An 18,725-nucleotide genomic window follows, 5' to 3' on the forward strand; every position below is an offset into this window, starting at 1 on the left:
AGGATTCCCAGTACTCAAGTGAAGCCCTGTTTTAAAGCTTGTTTTCCAGTCTTCATTAAAATAAGATGAGTTCGAAATTACTGTTTGATCTCTCTTCAGCTGGCATCTGTAATGTAATTTTCTTTATAAAGAAGTTATGAATCTTAATTTCTATCATATTGGCATATAAATTAAGATTCTATCAATAGCTTTATGGATTTATACATAAATGTTGAGATGTCCCATGCTTGTAAATTGCAGCACCTGAGACTTTTGATTTATAGGTATCTATGTTTGAAGAACACATAAATCTTGTTATAGCTGGTTCTACACCGATTAACCTGATAAAAGATGGATGAGAGTGGATGTAACACATACAGAAGCATCTCTCAGAGCATCTCAGCCTTCCTTTACCTGCTCCCGACTGCTGCCTCAGCTCCTTACTGAGAAAGAACATGCTCACGAGAGAAAGAGAGAGACTAATGAGGGAGAGAGGGGGGGGGTGTGTAAGAGGAAAAAGATGCTGAATCCTGGTTGGCTGGGGAGCAGAGGCTGACTCAGTGGATCAGGACGAGCAGCGTGTGACAGATGCAATTCTCATCCCAGTCCTCGCTATCTGAAAAGGGGTTTGTTCTCCATTGGCCCCATTCATTGGACCAGCAACAAACGGCACACTATAACACCATGCTTCCCTTCGCCAGACCCAGCGCAGCTCTCTCACTAGCGCATATCACTTCCGTACTGAGGAGACTCAGCCCAGACACACTTCATCCCAGCGCAGAGAGCCTAGACTGAAAGAGAGGAAACAACGTGTGAGCAGCTCTTTCTTACCATTCGTTTCTCTTGCTCCTACACAGACGAGTGTGTGATAACGCATTGCTGGAGGCTACTAAAAGAAGAGAGAAAGCCCCAAAGTGACTGCAACAGAAATGATGCTCACGGATGTTTGAGGATCCAAAAGGATGAGGGAACATGCTCGCTCTATTCCAGACTGAATAATAGTGAGCTCATGTCTTTCTTCTAGACTGAGACATAGAGTAAGCAAACAAAAGAAAAGGTTTGTTGTGTGGACTTGTTTTGCTGTCGCTTGTCTGGACTCTGTGTGCATGCTTCTTCCCGTGCTTCTGTGCACTCCGTGCATGGAAGCTTGGAAGCTTCGGGTCCCCAATGGCGTGTTACTACATTGTCATCAGTTCTACGCACCTCAGCAATGGACACTTTCGGAACATCAAGGGAGTTTTCCGAGGTCCCCTCTGCAAGAACGGCAACAAAAACTTGGTAAATACCACATCTCCCTTATGCATGTGTATTTTGTAATGTGCTTTGGAATGTTTTGAATGTTCCCATCAGTGTTTTGAAGCCTATAATCAGTACAGTAAACGGCCTCTAAAAAGTTTTCTGTACTATGGTAACGCTACATTTGTGCACATATTGCATGTTGCTACTATCAATAATCAATATAGTAAAACAATCAGTAATTATAAGCAGATCTGCAAGTAATAACAAATTAATTACATTATTATTACATCTCAATACTATTGTGGACCAAGGACTTCAAATCCTGATATTGTGACCTTGAAAAGTGTGTTGCAAAGGGTGAAATCTATTCATGTTTTGCATATCCTGTATATGAGGAGAGCTGCAGATGGAGACCAGTGACCAAAACTAAATTCCAAACAGATGGATAGGGATAAAAATTATCTGTACGCACAGTCATGGCCTGGGACTTAATCTAACTGCCCTCAAAATAATCCTGCTGTTTCTTTAACCACACCAAACTGTCTCTATTTCTACACAAACTCTCCTATAAAATCTAGGGTACCACAAAGAGGAATTTTTAAACAAAATCAGGGTTAGTAAAATATTATTTTTCATAATATGAAAGAGCAGCCTGAAGATTTGTTTTTGTTAAAGAGTTAAGCTGGATTATAAATACTAAGTAATACGATGAATGATGCAGCTGTGCAGAGTCATTTAATTAAAGCACCCAGTTCCTGAAAGGAAGCATCTTTCAAAGCTTACATTTTGAAGTGAAATTTCATACTCTCTTTCACTACCTCCTTCTCAAGCCTGTTCTTGTCATCTTTGTCAGTTGGGGAAACAGAGCTTTCTTGACAGCAGCCTCCTCCTCTAAAAAGAATCAAAAGTGATTGGAGATTAAATATTGAAGCTCTTGGCTCGGGATCAAGCGCCAATGTTGCTCATCTGCCTCCTGCCTCCAGCTGAAAGACTAATGCTGAGGGAAGGTTTGGGTGGCATAACTGTGAATGCAGCAACAGATTGTTTTTCAAGCATGGAGGAAAAGTAAAACGAGCTTTCGGTGCCAGTCATCGGCTCAGTCTCAGTGCAATTATTAGAATCTCCTACTCTATCGGAGTGAGAACCTAGAGTAATTGCATATAGATTTACAGAGGAGGACTGTCTGTGTGAATGCGTGCATCACTGCCTCTGCTCTGGAACACCGTAAAGTTCACTCATTACTCTCTCTGCTGCATAGAGCAGCTGTAAATTATACACTCATGCACACATAAGCGTGAACACTGAGTTGCATGGGCATGAAAGGCAGGGAAAGAAAGCTGTGCTTATCCCAGTGCTGGTGCGGTGCCATCTGGCTCTGTTTCCTGGTGCAGTGATATTTTAGTCTAGAAGAAAAGCTTTGTGCTGTAGAACATTTGTTCAGCATGGTTCAGACGCAGAGGAAAGGAGAGAGGTGATGCTTGGATAATAATGAACTAATAATGGTACAACTGAGAAAGTGTGAGTGCTCCGTTAGTCACTCTCATGCTACAGTGGACTTTTGCTCTATGAAATAGAGAGCCACTCAGTGAAATCCATCTCTGTAATTAAAGATACTTGCTCTCAGTCTCTCTCGGCTACCTCCACGCATCAGAGGGCTTGGTTCAAACGAAAGAGTTCACTGGTTGATAATGTTGGGAGAGAGAGAGAAAAACAAATTAAGACAAATTGTGGAGTAAAGGTGATCTTTGTTGATTGACTCTTGATAGGGACTCTACTTTAACCAGTTGTCTAACTGGAAATAAACAATATAAATAGGAACCACTGCAATATACAGTGGGATTGAAAAGTATGAGTCAGCATAGAAAATGTTGTATTCAATCCTGGAAATAAATAAATGGTTTTATGATTTAAAAAACTTGAAATAACTAAATGTTATGATGTTAAATTGAAGAAAATAATCATACACTATTTCTGTGTCATTAATCAAATTGACCTTGTTAAGTCCTTTGTATAAAAATTCAGATTTCCTGGTTTCCTTTGAAGTATACAGAATGCTCTTTGAAATATTCTCAGATCATGCTGGAATTACACAGATCGTCAGGATTTGCGAAAAATTATGAAGTCCATGCCAGCCCGAGTGCATGTTGTCACCAAAAGGAGGACATAACAAATGCAAAGAAATTCAGAAATTCATGTTAATGTTTCAATACAGCTTTTTACTTAAATTGTTATGCTGATATCTAATTTGTGTATATATATATATATATATATATATATATATATAAAACTGTATTTAATCAGAATAGACAAATAAAAGCTCAAACTGGACTCAAGACTTTTAAACCCCACTGTATATTTTAGATCAAGCCAAATGAAAGATTAGAAAATTGCATGAAACAGAGCGTGTTAAAAAGTAAACACTGTGTGGAATTTTTATGCAGTGTGCTAATAATAATCACTTTTGTCATCGCATATTACCTTTTACTGTGTGTAGTTTTTGATGACCTTTTTCCTTAAATGACAAATCAATAGAACATTTAAAAACAATTCACTAAAATTTGGGCTCATATGTCATTATTATTGTTAGTCTTTTTATTTTTGTTCATGTGATATGAGGCAGTAAAAATGTCATCCTAGTGTGCTAAATATTATGTCCATTGGACGTTGGAACTGAGCCATGTCAGTGGACTCTAATAAAGTCAGACACTGAGTGAGCACCAGCACCTGATTGGAATTGTTCCCCTTGCTTTAGCCTCCATAAATATGCATATCAGCAGGTTTATTTCAACGCTTGAATCGATTTCCTCACAGTCGTTGCTAAGTCAGCCCATCTGCACTGTGATATGAGCATCCATATCTACTCAGTGATACCACTTTCAGATGCCATTGTGCTCTGAAAGGGTCCTTACACTTAATATATACAAGGCCAAAATGCCCCTTATAGCAGATGCCTTGCGCTCTAGCAGCAGCTGGTGTGCTGGTCAGCTTTTGTGCTGATTGCACTGGGGTTACAGACAATTGTGTGCATTGAACATTGATACACTGTAAGAAAAATGGGTCTGTCTTACTAAAAAACGTTTTTGCATCTAAAATTTCTAGTTGGCTTTTTAAGAGTTCTATAAATACGTAAGCTTTAGTTGTGGTGACAATAATACTCTGGGCTCAAACAGAAATATGTGTTTGTAACACTATGTTCTACCAGTTGAGCTACAGGAACACTACATAAATATAGGCAAATATTTATAGTACTACAGTATATAGTAGTATTTTTCTTTTTTTCCAGCTGAATTGAAGAGGTTGACTCACTTATTATAATGAATTGAATATTCTGTATACTTGTTACGTAAGTGGACACATTTTTCACAAGGACTGAAAAAACTTAAAGGGATAGTTAACCCCAAAATTTAAATCCTCTCATCATTTACTCACCCTCATGCCATCCCAAATGTTTATGACTTTCTTCCATCTACTGAACTAAAATTAAGATTTTTAGAAGAATATATCTGCTCTGTAGGTCCATACAATGCAAGTAAATTGTGATCAGACCTTTTTAGCTCCAAGAATCACATTAAGGAAACATAAAAGTAATCAATATGACTCCAGTGTTTGAGTGTTTACTCACTCCAGGGTGGGTAAATGATGAGAGAATTTTTATTTTTGGGTGAACTATCATTTTAAAACTTATTTTGGGACAATTCTTTCCATAAGTTGTATTGTGCCACATTATTTTTCAATATTCCTGATCATGTTTTTTCTTTTTTTTTGGTGAAAAATTGACTTTTGGTGCCATGAACATATACCCTCATATTTGCCCATTTGACTCCACTGAGCATGGTCATATGGCCTGCTATCTCCATGCCATCATCCAAAGTAAACATAGATTATCATGCACCGTCCGTTAAAGCCTTAATCACCATTGCTTTTTTGTGCAGAGCTGAGGCAGCAATAAACTCAAGTCTAGACTAATCACACACACACAGCAAAAGAATGAGACAAAAACAGGGGGAGAAGACGGAGAAAAAAAGGCTAAATGTTATTATGTACCCTTTGTCTTTTCCTGCTGGGAAAGCTTGCCCTACAATTTGCATTGTGAGAGTACAATCTGTGAGTGTATGTGCTGATGTGCTGCTCTGAATTCCTTCCTAATTGAGAATTACAGCAGAAATACAGCTTTAGCAGTGACCAGAGCTCTGCTGTCAGGTAATTAATAGTGGCACAGACGATAAGCCTCTGCAACCTTTCATTGCATTTTACCATGCTGCTCCCATTGAGGTGTTAAGGGGAGAATCAAGCATTTAGATATCACACCATGCAGCATGCATTATTTACAGATGGGGAGAACCCAGGGCTTGTCATCACTGCTGAATGCAGACAGATGTAGTTAACTTTATGCTCGCCTGAGACAAATGTGTGGCACGCATACACACACGCACACTTAGCTGATTAAAATTCACTCCATTCATGGCCTTCTGTTACTCATAAACGCCAGGTTCATTTAAATACTCTGAACGTGGCGTTTTGCTTCTAGGGCGGCATCAATTTCATTTCACAGCGCTGTTAACTTTATAACAATGGAATCATTCTTTCCAAACCCCACAGCCACAGTGTTTGTTTCTTTATAAGTGTGTGTGCGTGTCTTGGAGGTATTCACTGTGACAAATGAAATATCTTGCCCTGGTTGTGTTGTTCTCCTCCTTTTTGTACAAAAGAGGCACAGTGCAGATTTCAGGGGCCTTATGAAAATGCTAATCCCATGTTCTCTCCTGATGGTGAACCCATTTTCACACTGATTCACAGAAAATACCCTATTGAATAAACTGTGTACTTAGAAGGCACAAAGGCACAGCAGGGTTTCACCGAAGGCTCTCTGTTGAGGTATAATAACACAATTACACAGTAGCACGGCAGCTTTATCCTTTCTCCTTCCTGTATCCGGCTCACCTGACGTTCGGAGATGAAACATTTGCCGCGGTCTTCTGCTGTCAACCCATTGTTGTCTTCTTACTCTCATAAATATTTAAGCCAAACTGACCAAGAAACAGAGGATCTATAATTTATAGTTATAATTTAGATTCGATGCAGAAAAACATCTAAATTCAGTGAGACCGATCTTCTGCTTGAACTTTGCCCATCATTTTCTATGTATTAAGAAGCTTTTGCACTCATAAGCAGTGAAGTAAAAATATCGCCCTGGCCTTGCACAACTGAAGGGCAGTTAGATGTGCTTCCATACAGTGCTTCTACCTCCTGAGGGAAGTTTCTTTCCATTCAGGGTCCTGTGACAAATCCACTCTGACCCTGAAAGCCTGTGACACTTAACACTCTCCAAAGGCAGACACTATTCTTTAGTGTTTATGCTAAACAATACAGAGGCAGAGTGGAATGTGTTGCAAAGTAAAGGCATTAGGTACACGAAAGTACAGGTAAAGCATTGGAGAGAGAGCCCTGTGGTTGTTTCTGTAACTGAAATATTCCCCATCGTTGCTCATACCCACTCACTGCAATATGATGGCTGAGAGCCTTTTAATGTTCCCCATTCCTTTGAGTGATATTATAATGCAGAGCTTCCCAGCTGCCTCGTCTTACTTGATTGGATGCTTGATAGAAGTGAGGAGCTTTTTCCCCTCCTTTTCAAAGAAAAAAAAATATGCCACAGTCTGAGCAGCGTGTATACACTGAGTAACACAGCGCCAGGCCCTTAGCTCATTAAGCTCTACTGCTGCCCACCTCCCGCTTTACTGGAGCCGCTTTCTTCAGCAGCAAGTGTGGGGAGGGTAAGACGATCAGGGTGTGTTTGTGATTTAACACAGATGTAGATGCAGGGAGAAAGGTGCAGAGAGAAACTGTGAGGAGTCCTTAAGGTGAACATAGTATTTATGATGAAGGAAAAGTTCATTCAAAATTAATTCTGTCCTTACTTACTCACACTCATGTCATACCCTAAGTTTTCTAAAGTCATAAAATAGCATTTTATGACAAAAATGCATCAGCTTTGATGTCATGTCCAACACTATTTGTTATAATGTGTCTCATGACCAAACATCATGCAAAATCATTACACAGTGAATTTGGATTTCGAAAGGAGGTCGAAAGTTGTGCTGCTGAAATCTGTCAGTGCTTATTGAAATTGAATTTAATTAATTGGCCGAATATTTTACTGTTATAACATAACAATGCATAAATTGCAAATGCAATTTTAAAGTGCCAAATAATCACCATTGTTTGTGAACACAATTATTTCTGGGTTCCATAGGAGCAGAACCCATGTCTAAGAAGTATCAGTAGCACCACAGTTAAAAGAGAAAACATTTTAATTCATGCAAAAAATGTCTGATGGAGGATGGAGCTTGTCAGTTATTCTGGAAAGTGTGGTTGATTTAAGGATACATGAATATTCGGAAGCAGCATGTCGATTTTCGATTTACTTAACCCATTTATTTATTTATTTTGTAAGCATAAATCTCACTGTATTTTGTTAAACTGACGCTTAAAAAATACCAATTGGTTAAAAAAAAAAACATCATTCAAGATATATTCTCTTAAAATTAAATTCAAATTCAACAGTTCAAAAGTACATTTATAATGTTTTAAGGACGTTAAACAGGATAAATTACATTTTAAATGTCTGGGGGGACCCTAACTGAAGCCTACTGTGAAGCAACACAAATAATTGGTTGTTCTATCATCAACTTCTGAAGGACAAAACGCCCTACATGACTCTAAAACTAAAAAACTAAAAAAATATTCAAAATAATATTTACACATTTTACCCTGCAAAAATTGTCTAAGAAACAGAGATACAGTAAAATACACTAGTGGCAGTCCATGATGGAATTTTATGGCGGAGGCTAATATGTGAATATTGACTGATCTAACCAATAAAAGAGTGCAGGTATTATTATAGATGTTAATGATAATCATGCTACACAGATAAACTCTTTCTGAAATTTTAAATAGGCAGGGTTTCCCAATAATGTTGTAGCTTAAGCTTTTACGATCATCTTAACTAACTTTGCCCATTATTTTATGGAGTAACGGCAGTTTCCCAAACCAGCACACAGATCACTCATTATAAAGAAGAATTATGAGCCTTGTTACAGGAGCTGACCAGTCCAAAGGTGCTGATGACTTTGACCAGTATGTCCATGAGTCTTCTCAACATTAAAATAATGTGGAAATACTAACAAACATGGAAGTTGTTTGTAACCTTGTCGAGGCTCCAAAATGTATTAATTAATACAGAATTTAATAAAAAAAAATTATGATGGCTTTTGTAAGAAAGGGTATCAGATGTATTGATGCTCAATCATAGAGATTAATGAAAGTGATGCAATAAATGCATGTAACATGAATGTACATGATGGGAATAATAAGGGGATCCCACGTAATCTAAAGTTTTGTTATTTTGGCTGGAAACTGAACAAATACACACAGAACCAGATTAAAATGACAAGCATCAGTATTGAACTATTCATAGACCTATCTAAATACTAATAGATCATCAAGTTAGAGTGCAAGACACTGTGTACTTGTAGCCTTACTGCCATTATGCAGTATGCAATTCAATACTGCTTTGTAAAAAGACTATAGGTGAGCCAATCTGAACCATCCACTGGAGGAAGGAAGAAGAGGAGGAGGATGGAGAGAGAGAGAGAGAGAGAGAGAGAGAGAGAGAGAGAGAGAGAGAGAGATAGAGATGGAATCACTTACTGCAATCACCAACCCATAACTTGTCAATATAGCAGAACAGATCAAATCAATCACCCACTGCCATCTACAGTCTGACCAATTAAATGAATGGAGGGCCCCATTACAGCAAACATTAACTCACCATTTGAAGAGCAACTCCATCCTCCACTTCTTCATTGAAAGGAATATATATTTCCTTCAGTCTTTGACTCACGAGAACCTACAGTAATTTGGATTTCATTGATTTTTGGCTACATTTTACTTCACACCTGTCACCTTATCCACAACCAGGCTTCAAGACACACAAATGTGATACTGAAGCCTGATGGCTTAAAAGGTTGTCTCAGATGATTATTGTTTATTAATGCAGAAGGAGGCACATTTAATTTCACTTTATTCAGCCACATTGTAGGTGAGAGAAATTGATGACACACACACACACACACACACACACTGTTTAGATATTTTACTAGGAAAGAGTGTAGTTAAACATGCACACACCCTTTTCTGAGCAATATTATACTCCCTGCTTTTGCCCTAATAAGACATCACTGGATTAAACTCCTCATACCTGAAAAGTATGCAGGTATTTCTAAGAGTGACTTTTCTGTCACACAAGGTTATATTTTTCCTTTCCTGCAGAGAGACCAAAGCTTGAAGTCTCTATTTGCGGTTGTTAATTATTCAAGTGTCGTCACCTTCGTCTCTGGGCAAAATGGAATCAGGCTTGGGCGGTGGTGCCTGTGCAGTCTCCTGCCAGCTGCCTCTTAATCTACAATCATTTAGATCCAAGAGGCGGAATCAGGGTCAGACACAAGCACTTGCATTTGAAATATGAATGATTTGTGTTCAAGTGTTTAAAATAACTGGAGGAAATGGATTAATCATAACTAACTAATCACTATAACAATATAAAGCCATGGCTTTATATTGGCTAAAATTACAAATCACCTTCTTGATAGTGTCCATGTAAATTAATTGAACTACAACTTGTGTGTGCAAACCTAGTGTGTACTTGTGCCTTGTGTTTTCCCATTTTTCTTGTGTGTATTTGAGCATGTCAATGTGTTTGTGTTCCTAATACATTTAGAATCTCTTGCCAGGGTTTTCTTGGAGACTTAACTCTGCAAGTGAGCAGTTTCTAATGACCAGAATGTGAGCTAATTGACAGAGCGATACTGTGTGTTTAGAGAGGTTTGGGTCACATCATGAGATGCTAGTGACATTTCAGACCTGGCATCTCCAAAGCAAACACCTGGTGTGGCATTTGGGCAGAGTTATTTTTTGAATAGGCTTCAGACAGTATTGGTATCTAGTAATTCTATTTAGTATCTAAATGTTCAAAAAGGTGAATGTAACGCTATTCAATGGAAAGGAGGAGGTGAGAACCGGCTTGACGATGTAAATAATAGTTTTAATGATAAACTCAAAAGACCACATAAACACACACATGACGGACATGTCCGCTAATGAGCTCTCTCTCCCGCACGACACCCTGCAGTCGACCTTTATACCTCGGAGGCTTGATTAGCCTAATACGGGACCAGGTGTGTATGATCACGACCCGGCCCCGCCCTCCGCCCTGCCACATTCCTCCCTTGTTCTCTCAGGCTGGGGAGCCCCTGGCCTGACGTACATCCCCCCCTCTTTCCCTGGGGGAGGGCGCGCCTTCTGCGCTGAATGCCGGCAGGTCATCCCCATCTACCTGGACGAGGGAGGGGACACGGGGAGGGAAAAATAAATAATAAAAATGGGGTAACAGTGTAGTACCCCCCAAAAACTGTAAAATTTAAAAAAGGGAGAAAAGGCCAACGCAGAGCGACAGTGAGAGAGAATAGAGAGAGATAAAAAAAAAAGAAACTCTTACTCGTCAGTTCTCCGATACGCCGCAGCTTGTTCCTCGGGCACTCCTCCACCCTCTATCAGAAGACAGCCGCGCCTCTCCGGGCGGATCCGAGGCAGTCCTCCAGCCCCTGGTGGACGGAACACCCCGCCGCGTTCTCGGGGAACAGAAGGGGTCTCCCCCACCCCTGGCAGCGGTTCTCTCGCTCCAGGCGGTCGGCAGTGAGCCCCTCCCCACTCGCGGTCGGCAGTCTTAAACCCTGTTGTGTTTCAGCGGCCGGTAGGCGACTCCTCCGCCCCTGGCAGCGGCCCTGACTGCTCCAGGCGGTCGGCTAGGAGCCCCTTCTCCCCTCGCGGTCGTCCTCGTTCAGGCGGCTGGGCTCCTCGTCCCCCGGCAGATGGCCGCGGCTGCTCCATTGGGGTGGACGGTAGTGGCGAGAACTCTACTACGGCGTATCCCTCCTACATTTACATTTACATTTATGCATTTGGCAGACGCTTTTATCCAAAGCGACTTACAGTGCACTTATTACAGGGACAATCCCCCCGGAGCAACCTGGAGTTAAGTGTCTTGCTCAAGGACACAATGGTGGTGGCTGTGGGGTTCGAACCAGAGACCTTCTGATTAACAGCCCTGTGCTTTAGCCACTACGCCACCACCTCCCGCCTTCCCGGGCTTCAGCACCAGTGTAACGGTATTCAATGGAAAGGAGGAGGCGAGAACCGGCTTTTCAATATAAATGATAGTTTAATGGTAAACTTAAAACAAAGACACAAACACACACATGACGGACATGTCCGCTAACGATCTCTCTCTCCTGCACGACACACTGCAGTCGACCTTTATACCTCGGAGGCTTGATTAGCCTAATGGGGGACCGGGTGTGTATTATCACGATCCGGCCCCGCCCTCCGGCCTGCCACAGTGAAATAGCTACTGTCTAGAATTTACTGTTTGGCTTTTAGATGTATTTTACACTAGAGACAATTTTGGAAAGATAAAAGGTCTTTTTCCTGAAAATTTATTATCTTATAAATGAATTTCTTATTTTTCAAATCTAATCACAGGTACTTTTGAAGACACAGCCATCATTATTTTGTAACCACTTATAATTTATGCAGCCTATAGTATCTCTCTTTCTATATATACATGTACATTTATTGCATATTCAGGCTTATGTATGATTATGGCTCTCTACTTATAATAATTGGTATGTAATAAAACCTCCTTAAAATAGAGTTTTAGAAGTGAAAGAGGAAGATAATTTTCATTGTACCGATTATATCATGGACATACCTCAAATTAAAATATAGTTGATTGAGAATACTAATTAATCTACTACCAACTACCTCAAACAAAACCCTGTAATATCGGTTTCAGATATAATAACATGAAATTTGCCAACTTTGGCAAATTTGATGACTAGTTTTTCTCAGAAGCAGTCATGAACCCTCATTCATGAAACACAATAAGACTGAATTTCTGTATAAATTGTAACGCAGAGTTCAATACAACAATTTATTTGAGAATGGTTTAACAAACGATTTACACAGAAAATCATTCTGCTTGTATTTCATGAATGAGGCCTCTTACTTTTGAAGTTGGACTGATGAAACTTTGTGTACTTTGTGTCCTAGAAATTGCCAGCCAATCCGATTGCAGCTTGTGAATATTGGAAAACTCTTGCCAACTTTCATTTTTGTGTGAATCAGATAGTCCATATGGGCTTTTTTTGTCATAAAAAAAGTGTTTTTGTTCAAAAACTTGTCCTATTTGCACTCATTAGACCTACCTTAAAAATAAATTATTATATAATAATATTTGTAATTGTGTTTCATAGTTGTCCACCCAATCTCTTTGATTCGATTTTCTCACTAATAGAAGGCTATGATCTAGACTTCAGAGAGGAGAAAACCACCAGCCTTTCATGCAGTAGCCATGGAGATTATTGACATTTAAATCCCTGTTTCAAAGCTGCAATAAATGCCCAAGCAGATAACAAAACGATCCTCGTTGAGGTTTTGTGCAGATTCCTTAGGATTCAAACATTGTTGTTGCCTGTCATGTGTTTAAAGCCTTGGCGGTTCACTTCATATATTGCACATGAATATTATTACAGCAATTTCATGACGTTCTGACCCTGAGCCCTGGTGCGAGACAGCTTGCCTTGCAGTATGCACATTGAAATGAAAGTTTAACAAACAAATGTACACTCAGAGCCAAATAAGAAGAGTGCTGTGACAAGGTTTCAGGCATAAACTCTTTTGCCTCTGAGTGAAAAGAAGCACTTTTGTCAACATCATATGTGTAGGCCCTTTTTATCACACCACAGAGGCTGAGTGAGAGACAGGCAAAGAGAGAGAGTTTTAATATGTGCATAACTACAAGTACAGAGACAAATGTTGCATCAGGCACAGTTGAAAGGTCTCTCTGATTTGTGGGCACTGAAAAGCCGGCACAGGTCTCAGTACTGTATGATCTTTCACAGACTCCCATGATTCACTGCTCGCCCCTAACCAAAGAACATCATGCATGCACCATCACATAATCTCCTCACCCTCCTGCCATGCAGGACAGTCCCCATAGCAACCTCTGAATGACCTCTCTAATCTCTCCTCTCTAATGACACAAGTGTTCATCAACGTTTGTGTACACACACAAAAAAAACGTTTTATTCTGTGATAAAACTTCTCATGACTGAAAGCAAAAACATATGGGCAACACTTTATAATAAGGTTCTGTTTGTAATTTCTTTAGTTATGCTGCATGTTCACCACTACCGATGAAGAGCTGCAAACTTCTGTCAAATATTTGCGGTGAATCACAAGCTAATTTGCATGTGAAAATAAAGAGTGGCAAATTTGCTGCAAATTTGTGGCAAGTTTGCAGCTAGTTTGCCAGAACTATAGATTTTTTTTTGTAAGGTTCATGTTAGCTATTTTGTTGCTAATATTAACGAATAGAACCTTACTGTATAGTGTTACCAAAATATGTATGTAAGAGAGAATATGTTAAAATCTAATTGCCAAGTGCTTTCTGTCAAAATAGTCACATTTAATGTTAACTGGAAGGTAATTTCAAGGTAGCCTGATATTGCGTGCAATCTCAGGGTTCATAGGTCAAACTCCAATCGAACAAGACATTCACATTTGTCAGTAGCTGTAAAATTTCAGCCAAAAAGGAGATGGAGTGTATGAGGTGTGGTCAGACAATAAAGAAACTTGAATCAACAACAGCTATAAGCAGCACCAGAAGAGAGCAAAAATAGATAGCGTGTCTTCTGTTAAAAAGGAGCAGTTTGTTAGCAAAGCGAAGGATCTGTTAGCACATAAGCATCTGGAATTGCCAAAGCAAAACTAACATTTACTGCAGGCTATACTTTCAAAGGAAGTCAAATTGACCCAAATTCCACTGCTTTCAAGGGACTTCATTAAAAAATATACGTTCAGTTCACATTTTTGTTCTACAATATTGTAAAAAAAAACATCCATAATTTATAGGTATGCAATCAAATTGTATTTTAGCTAGGGCTGTCGATTTAACATGATAATTCAGTGTGATTAATTGTATTAAAAAGAACTATATACTATACAAATGTTTAATCGCAATGCCCCCGGATTGTGTTTATCGAAAAATGTTATCGATTGACACCCCTAATTCTAGCCAAAATATCTGTCAGTTGCTCAACCCTGGACATCATTCATGACCTCACTCACTCTAAACTTTTCTTTACAATTCAGAGTATTCTTCTTTTAGACAATGCTGACAGCCCTGGGCCAGTAGTCAATATTAAGCAGACTCCTCATTCCGGTTTCTGATCAGGGCTTTAAATCAGAAGATAGATGCCTCTCAGAGCTGTGAAGTAAGATTGAGGAGCCGTATTTGTGAGTGAGATGCTAACTGTGCCAACCAAGACTGGTGACAACAACAAACACTCACATATTTTATAATAATTCTGCATCTCACGTCAACATATGTTATTCACCTAATGTAAACAGCACATCTGACTGACAAACATATGTCTTAAAAGTGTCTGCCTGACACATTAGTGTGAAAGGCTAATTTATTTTATGAAACACCCTCAATTAGTTCTTCCTTTAGCTTTAAAAGAGGGGTTCTGAAAATCACATATAGCTTCAAAAGCTCTAAACCTGCTGGTGATTTGTAAGGCTAGTTCCGCTGTACCTTCATTAGAATTCTCCCATAGAAAATGCATTGATTTTTTTTGTCTGGCAGCCCAGCAGATCCTCAGAATTTATTTTCCTCTGGTCTCTCATTTAATCTCTGCTTGAAACAACAGCAGCGGTAATGGCAGTAGAAGGATCCCGGGGAATGTGCATGGTCAGCGTGGAGAGATAATGTTGGTACTGGCTTTGTAAATTAAAGCAGCACATCTCAAAGAGACAGCTTTATGGAGCAGGTTCTGTTCTCACTGTGTGTATGTGTGTTTTCTGGGTGTGTATACATGTTTGTGTGTGTGTCAATTTCTGCATGTGGGGGTTTATGTGTGTGTGGGTGTGTGTGTGGGGTGATGGCTTTAGAATGGAAATGTAATTTCACTTGTCCTGTTTCTTAGAATGTTTCCACTTGTGTGAAAACATCATCTCCTTTATAGTTTTCCAGCATGGCCACAGTTCCTTCTTATTGACAATATTTCTCTATCTACAGCTTCTTTCACCTAAAAGTAATAGTACACCCACAAATATAAATGCTGTCACCATTTACTCATGTTGTTCCAAATCCATATGACTTTCTTTATTTCATGGAACACAAAAGGAGACTTTTGGCAAAATGCCTCAGTCACCATTCACTTTCATTTCATTTGCATTAGATGCAGTGAAAGTGAATGGTGTCTAAGGCTAACATTCTGCCTAACATCGCTATTTGTGCTATGTAGAACAAAGACAATCATACTAGTTTGGAACAATATAAACCAAATGAGGACCAATGTTTTTTTTTATTTGGGGGGTTAATATTCCTACTTCTTCAGGAGTTAAAAGGAATAGCCATGACAGTTGTGATCAGCTTGCACTGTATGCACCAAGGGGATTGAAGCCTGGGGGCCCTAGTTGTCACCTCCACATTGCAGTCTCTCCGTGTGCTGTCCAAGGCTTTTGTGGCCCTTGACAGTCTGAGGCTTGCCCCAGGACACACTTCTACAACCCTGAAGAACTGTTTCCTCCCAGGTCTCCCAAAATTCCACACTATTAAAAAAAGACCTTCCATTGGTACTCATGGGCTGTTGGCAAATGAACATTCCCAATAGTATGATGTCATTGTATACATAATGAGTAGGTTTACAGTGTAGCTTTGTGTGTTTTATAAAGACTTTGCTGGGGGATGTGTCTTTGTTAGACTACCCACACAGCTCGCCTCCCTCTCCACCCACTCCCCTCCTCTCATCTGTCAGAGTTGTGTCCACATCAGGCCACTTTCTTCTTTAATGAAATTCATTAGTCAGAGCGTCTTAAGAGCTTGAGAACTAATTAAGCTTTTTTGTAATGCATGACAGAGAGAACTTGTATTGGGATTCTTCATTGCCTGTCAGAGGCAAGATTCTCCGTGCTGTAGTAGTCAACAATGAACCTTAGCAAGAAGAAACTGTTTTTTTTTTTAGGAAAAGAGTGAAACAAAAGGAAGCAAAACATTGTTTTTATCAATACTATTAAGCAAACAATGATTGACTTGGAAGCTTTGAAGGGAATTTCACCTCTTCATTGCAGTCCAAAGTTGAACCTCTGGGATTGTGTTCTGCTTTGTGTTGGCTATTGTGCTTGTACAATGCTTTTGTAAATGTTGGCTTGTTTGCCTGAACACACTGCTCCCTTGATCTTTGCTATACTGGAAATGGCACAATGACTACAGCTGTCATTGCAAAGTGGGGCTTTATTTGTCCTCACGCTGCTCACTATCAAGCCTCGATTGTTTGCCTTGAAAATAATCTGAACACAAGTTCATGCAATTTAATGGAGATATGCAATCTTTCAGTATCTTGCTGTGCAGTGTGTACAAGGCCTTCGATTGCCCAAATATATTTCTGGTTCAGGGGAACTTAAGGGCACTCTTCGTGAGGTTTAGACAGCATCTCCTCTCTGCCGTAGAGGTGTATTTGCAGTGTACATTCATAATCCTGATATCGCAACGTTGAATAATTAATGTGTGGTCAGTGTTTCACTAGCACTTACAGTTGTCCCCTGTAAAAGCTAATTTGATTTGCTGCTCTGAATTACCCCAATCAGAGGCTCTGACATATGTGATGTGGCACTAATGTTAGAACTGTTTCTGAGAGCTGCCAGGCAGATCGCTTGGTTATTGTATCGGGCTGAGTGTACTCATCGCTAATGCAATTCATCTTTGAAGAGCAGTAGTAATAAACAGAGGCATTGAGGCTATGAACTGACTTAAAACTCACACACATAAAAATAGAGCTGGGGTAATAAAGGGGCCCCTTGAACAGGTCGTGGGATTATGAGACTGTGCTGTACTGAATGAAAACAACTAAAGATAAAACAAAAATCAAAGCTTCATATTAACCCTAAAATGCATATGTTTGCATATGGACATCAAATTTTGACATTCCAGGAATTCCACTATATTGTGTGTTTTTCGTGTGACATAAAACATACTCATTTAGTTTGCTATTTTAATATTAAAAGGGAGTTTGTTTTAAATTCACATATTTGGGTCCATCTCTTATCTAAATATGAAATTACATAGAGGCAATGTTGAATTCCATGCACAGCCCCTCCCTATGTTCAGATATATTTTTAGTGAGAAAGTAAATAGCAAGCTTTCATTTAACAGATGCTTTTTTTTATACATAGTGAATTACTATATAACAGTGACAGTCCCCACAAGCAACAGGGTTACAAACACACACACACACACACACACACACACACACACACACACACACACACACACACACACACACACACACACACACACACACACACACACATACGTTGGTGCGGCTATCCTTCTGAGGACTCTCCATAGACATAATGATTTTTAGACTGTACAAACTAGATTCTATCCCCTAACCCTACCCCTAAACCTAACCCTCACAAAAACGTTCTGCATTTTTACATTTTCAAAAAAACATTGTTTAGTATGTATTATGTATTATGAACTTACTTTAACTAATATATGAACAAATATTTTTTTTTATTTATTAACATTAACAAAGATTAATAAATGCTGTAAAACTATTTATAACAACTATTGTTAATTGTTGTTCATGATACCTAATGCATTAACTGATGTTAATGAATGGAACCTTATTGTAAAGCGTTACCATGTTTGTTTTTCTATCATAGTGAGGACTTGTATTGCTTTTACTTCTATTTTCTATTTAGGGCGGTCAATGTACTAAAAGTATAAATTCTGATTAATTAATAGAAATTAATCACATATCAATATTTACTGAGAAAATAAAGATTATTTTGTGTATAATAATTAAAAGTATATGAATAATATTACATAAAATACACATATTGTGGTAGCAGACAAGTATGCATTTAGACAATACAAAAAGTGTTTTCAAAAGTAAAAATTATTTTGTTTTATTCATACCATTGGACATAACCCAATTATTGGCCTGCTTTCATCATATTTTTAATTGTTCTTCTGTGCTATAAACTCATGTCAGATGGATGCTTTTGGAGCATCTCACTTTGGTTACATCGTGTCTCACTAATTTTAAGTGGTTCTAGTCATTATAGATGTTTTTTGGATGCTGTGTCAAGTTAAACATAGTTCCCCGTCAGTCGCTCACTTCGACGTTGTGTCGAAGAAGCAACACTAGGGGTCTCTCTTGAGAGCCTCGCGCATCTCTGAACTTGAGAAAAGGCCAATGAGAAATTGGCAGACAGAATTTGCATGTCCCGCCCCCGGACATACGGGTATAAAGGGAGGGAAATGCGTCTGTTCATTCAGACAGGACACCCTCTGGCATCCGCACCCAGACCTCTGG

The 18,725-nt window shown here is 39.2% G+C and overlaps 1 protein-coding gene across 1 annotated transcript in view; it reads left to right on the top strand.

Annotated features, from left to right (window-relative positions):
* The first annotated feature begins 553 nt into the window (after positions 1–553).
* Positions 554–18,725, top strand: part of LOC127658651 (zinc finger protein 804A-like) — a 100,204-nt gene continuing 82,032 nt past the window's right edge. Inside the window, exon 1 of the mRNA XM_052148039.1 lies at positions 554–1,257. Within this exon, the coding sequence (XP_052003999.1) occupies positions 1,147–1,257 (111 nt within the window). The 5' untranslated portion in view covers positions 554–1,146. The remainder of the gene's footprint in view (positions 1,258–18,725) is intronic.

This window comes from Xyrauchen texanus, chromosome 18, assembly GCF_025860055.1.
Source record: "Xyrauchen texanus isolate HMW12.3.18 chromosome 18, RBS_HiC_50CHRs, whole genome shotgun sequence".
NCBI classification, from domain to species: domain Eukaryota; kingdom Metazoa; phylum Chordata; class Actinopteri; order Cypriniformes; family Catostomidae; genus Xyrauchen; species Xyrauchen texanus.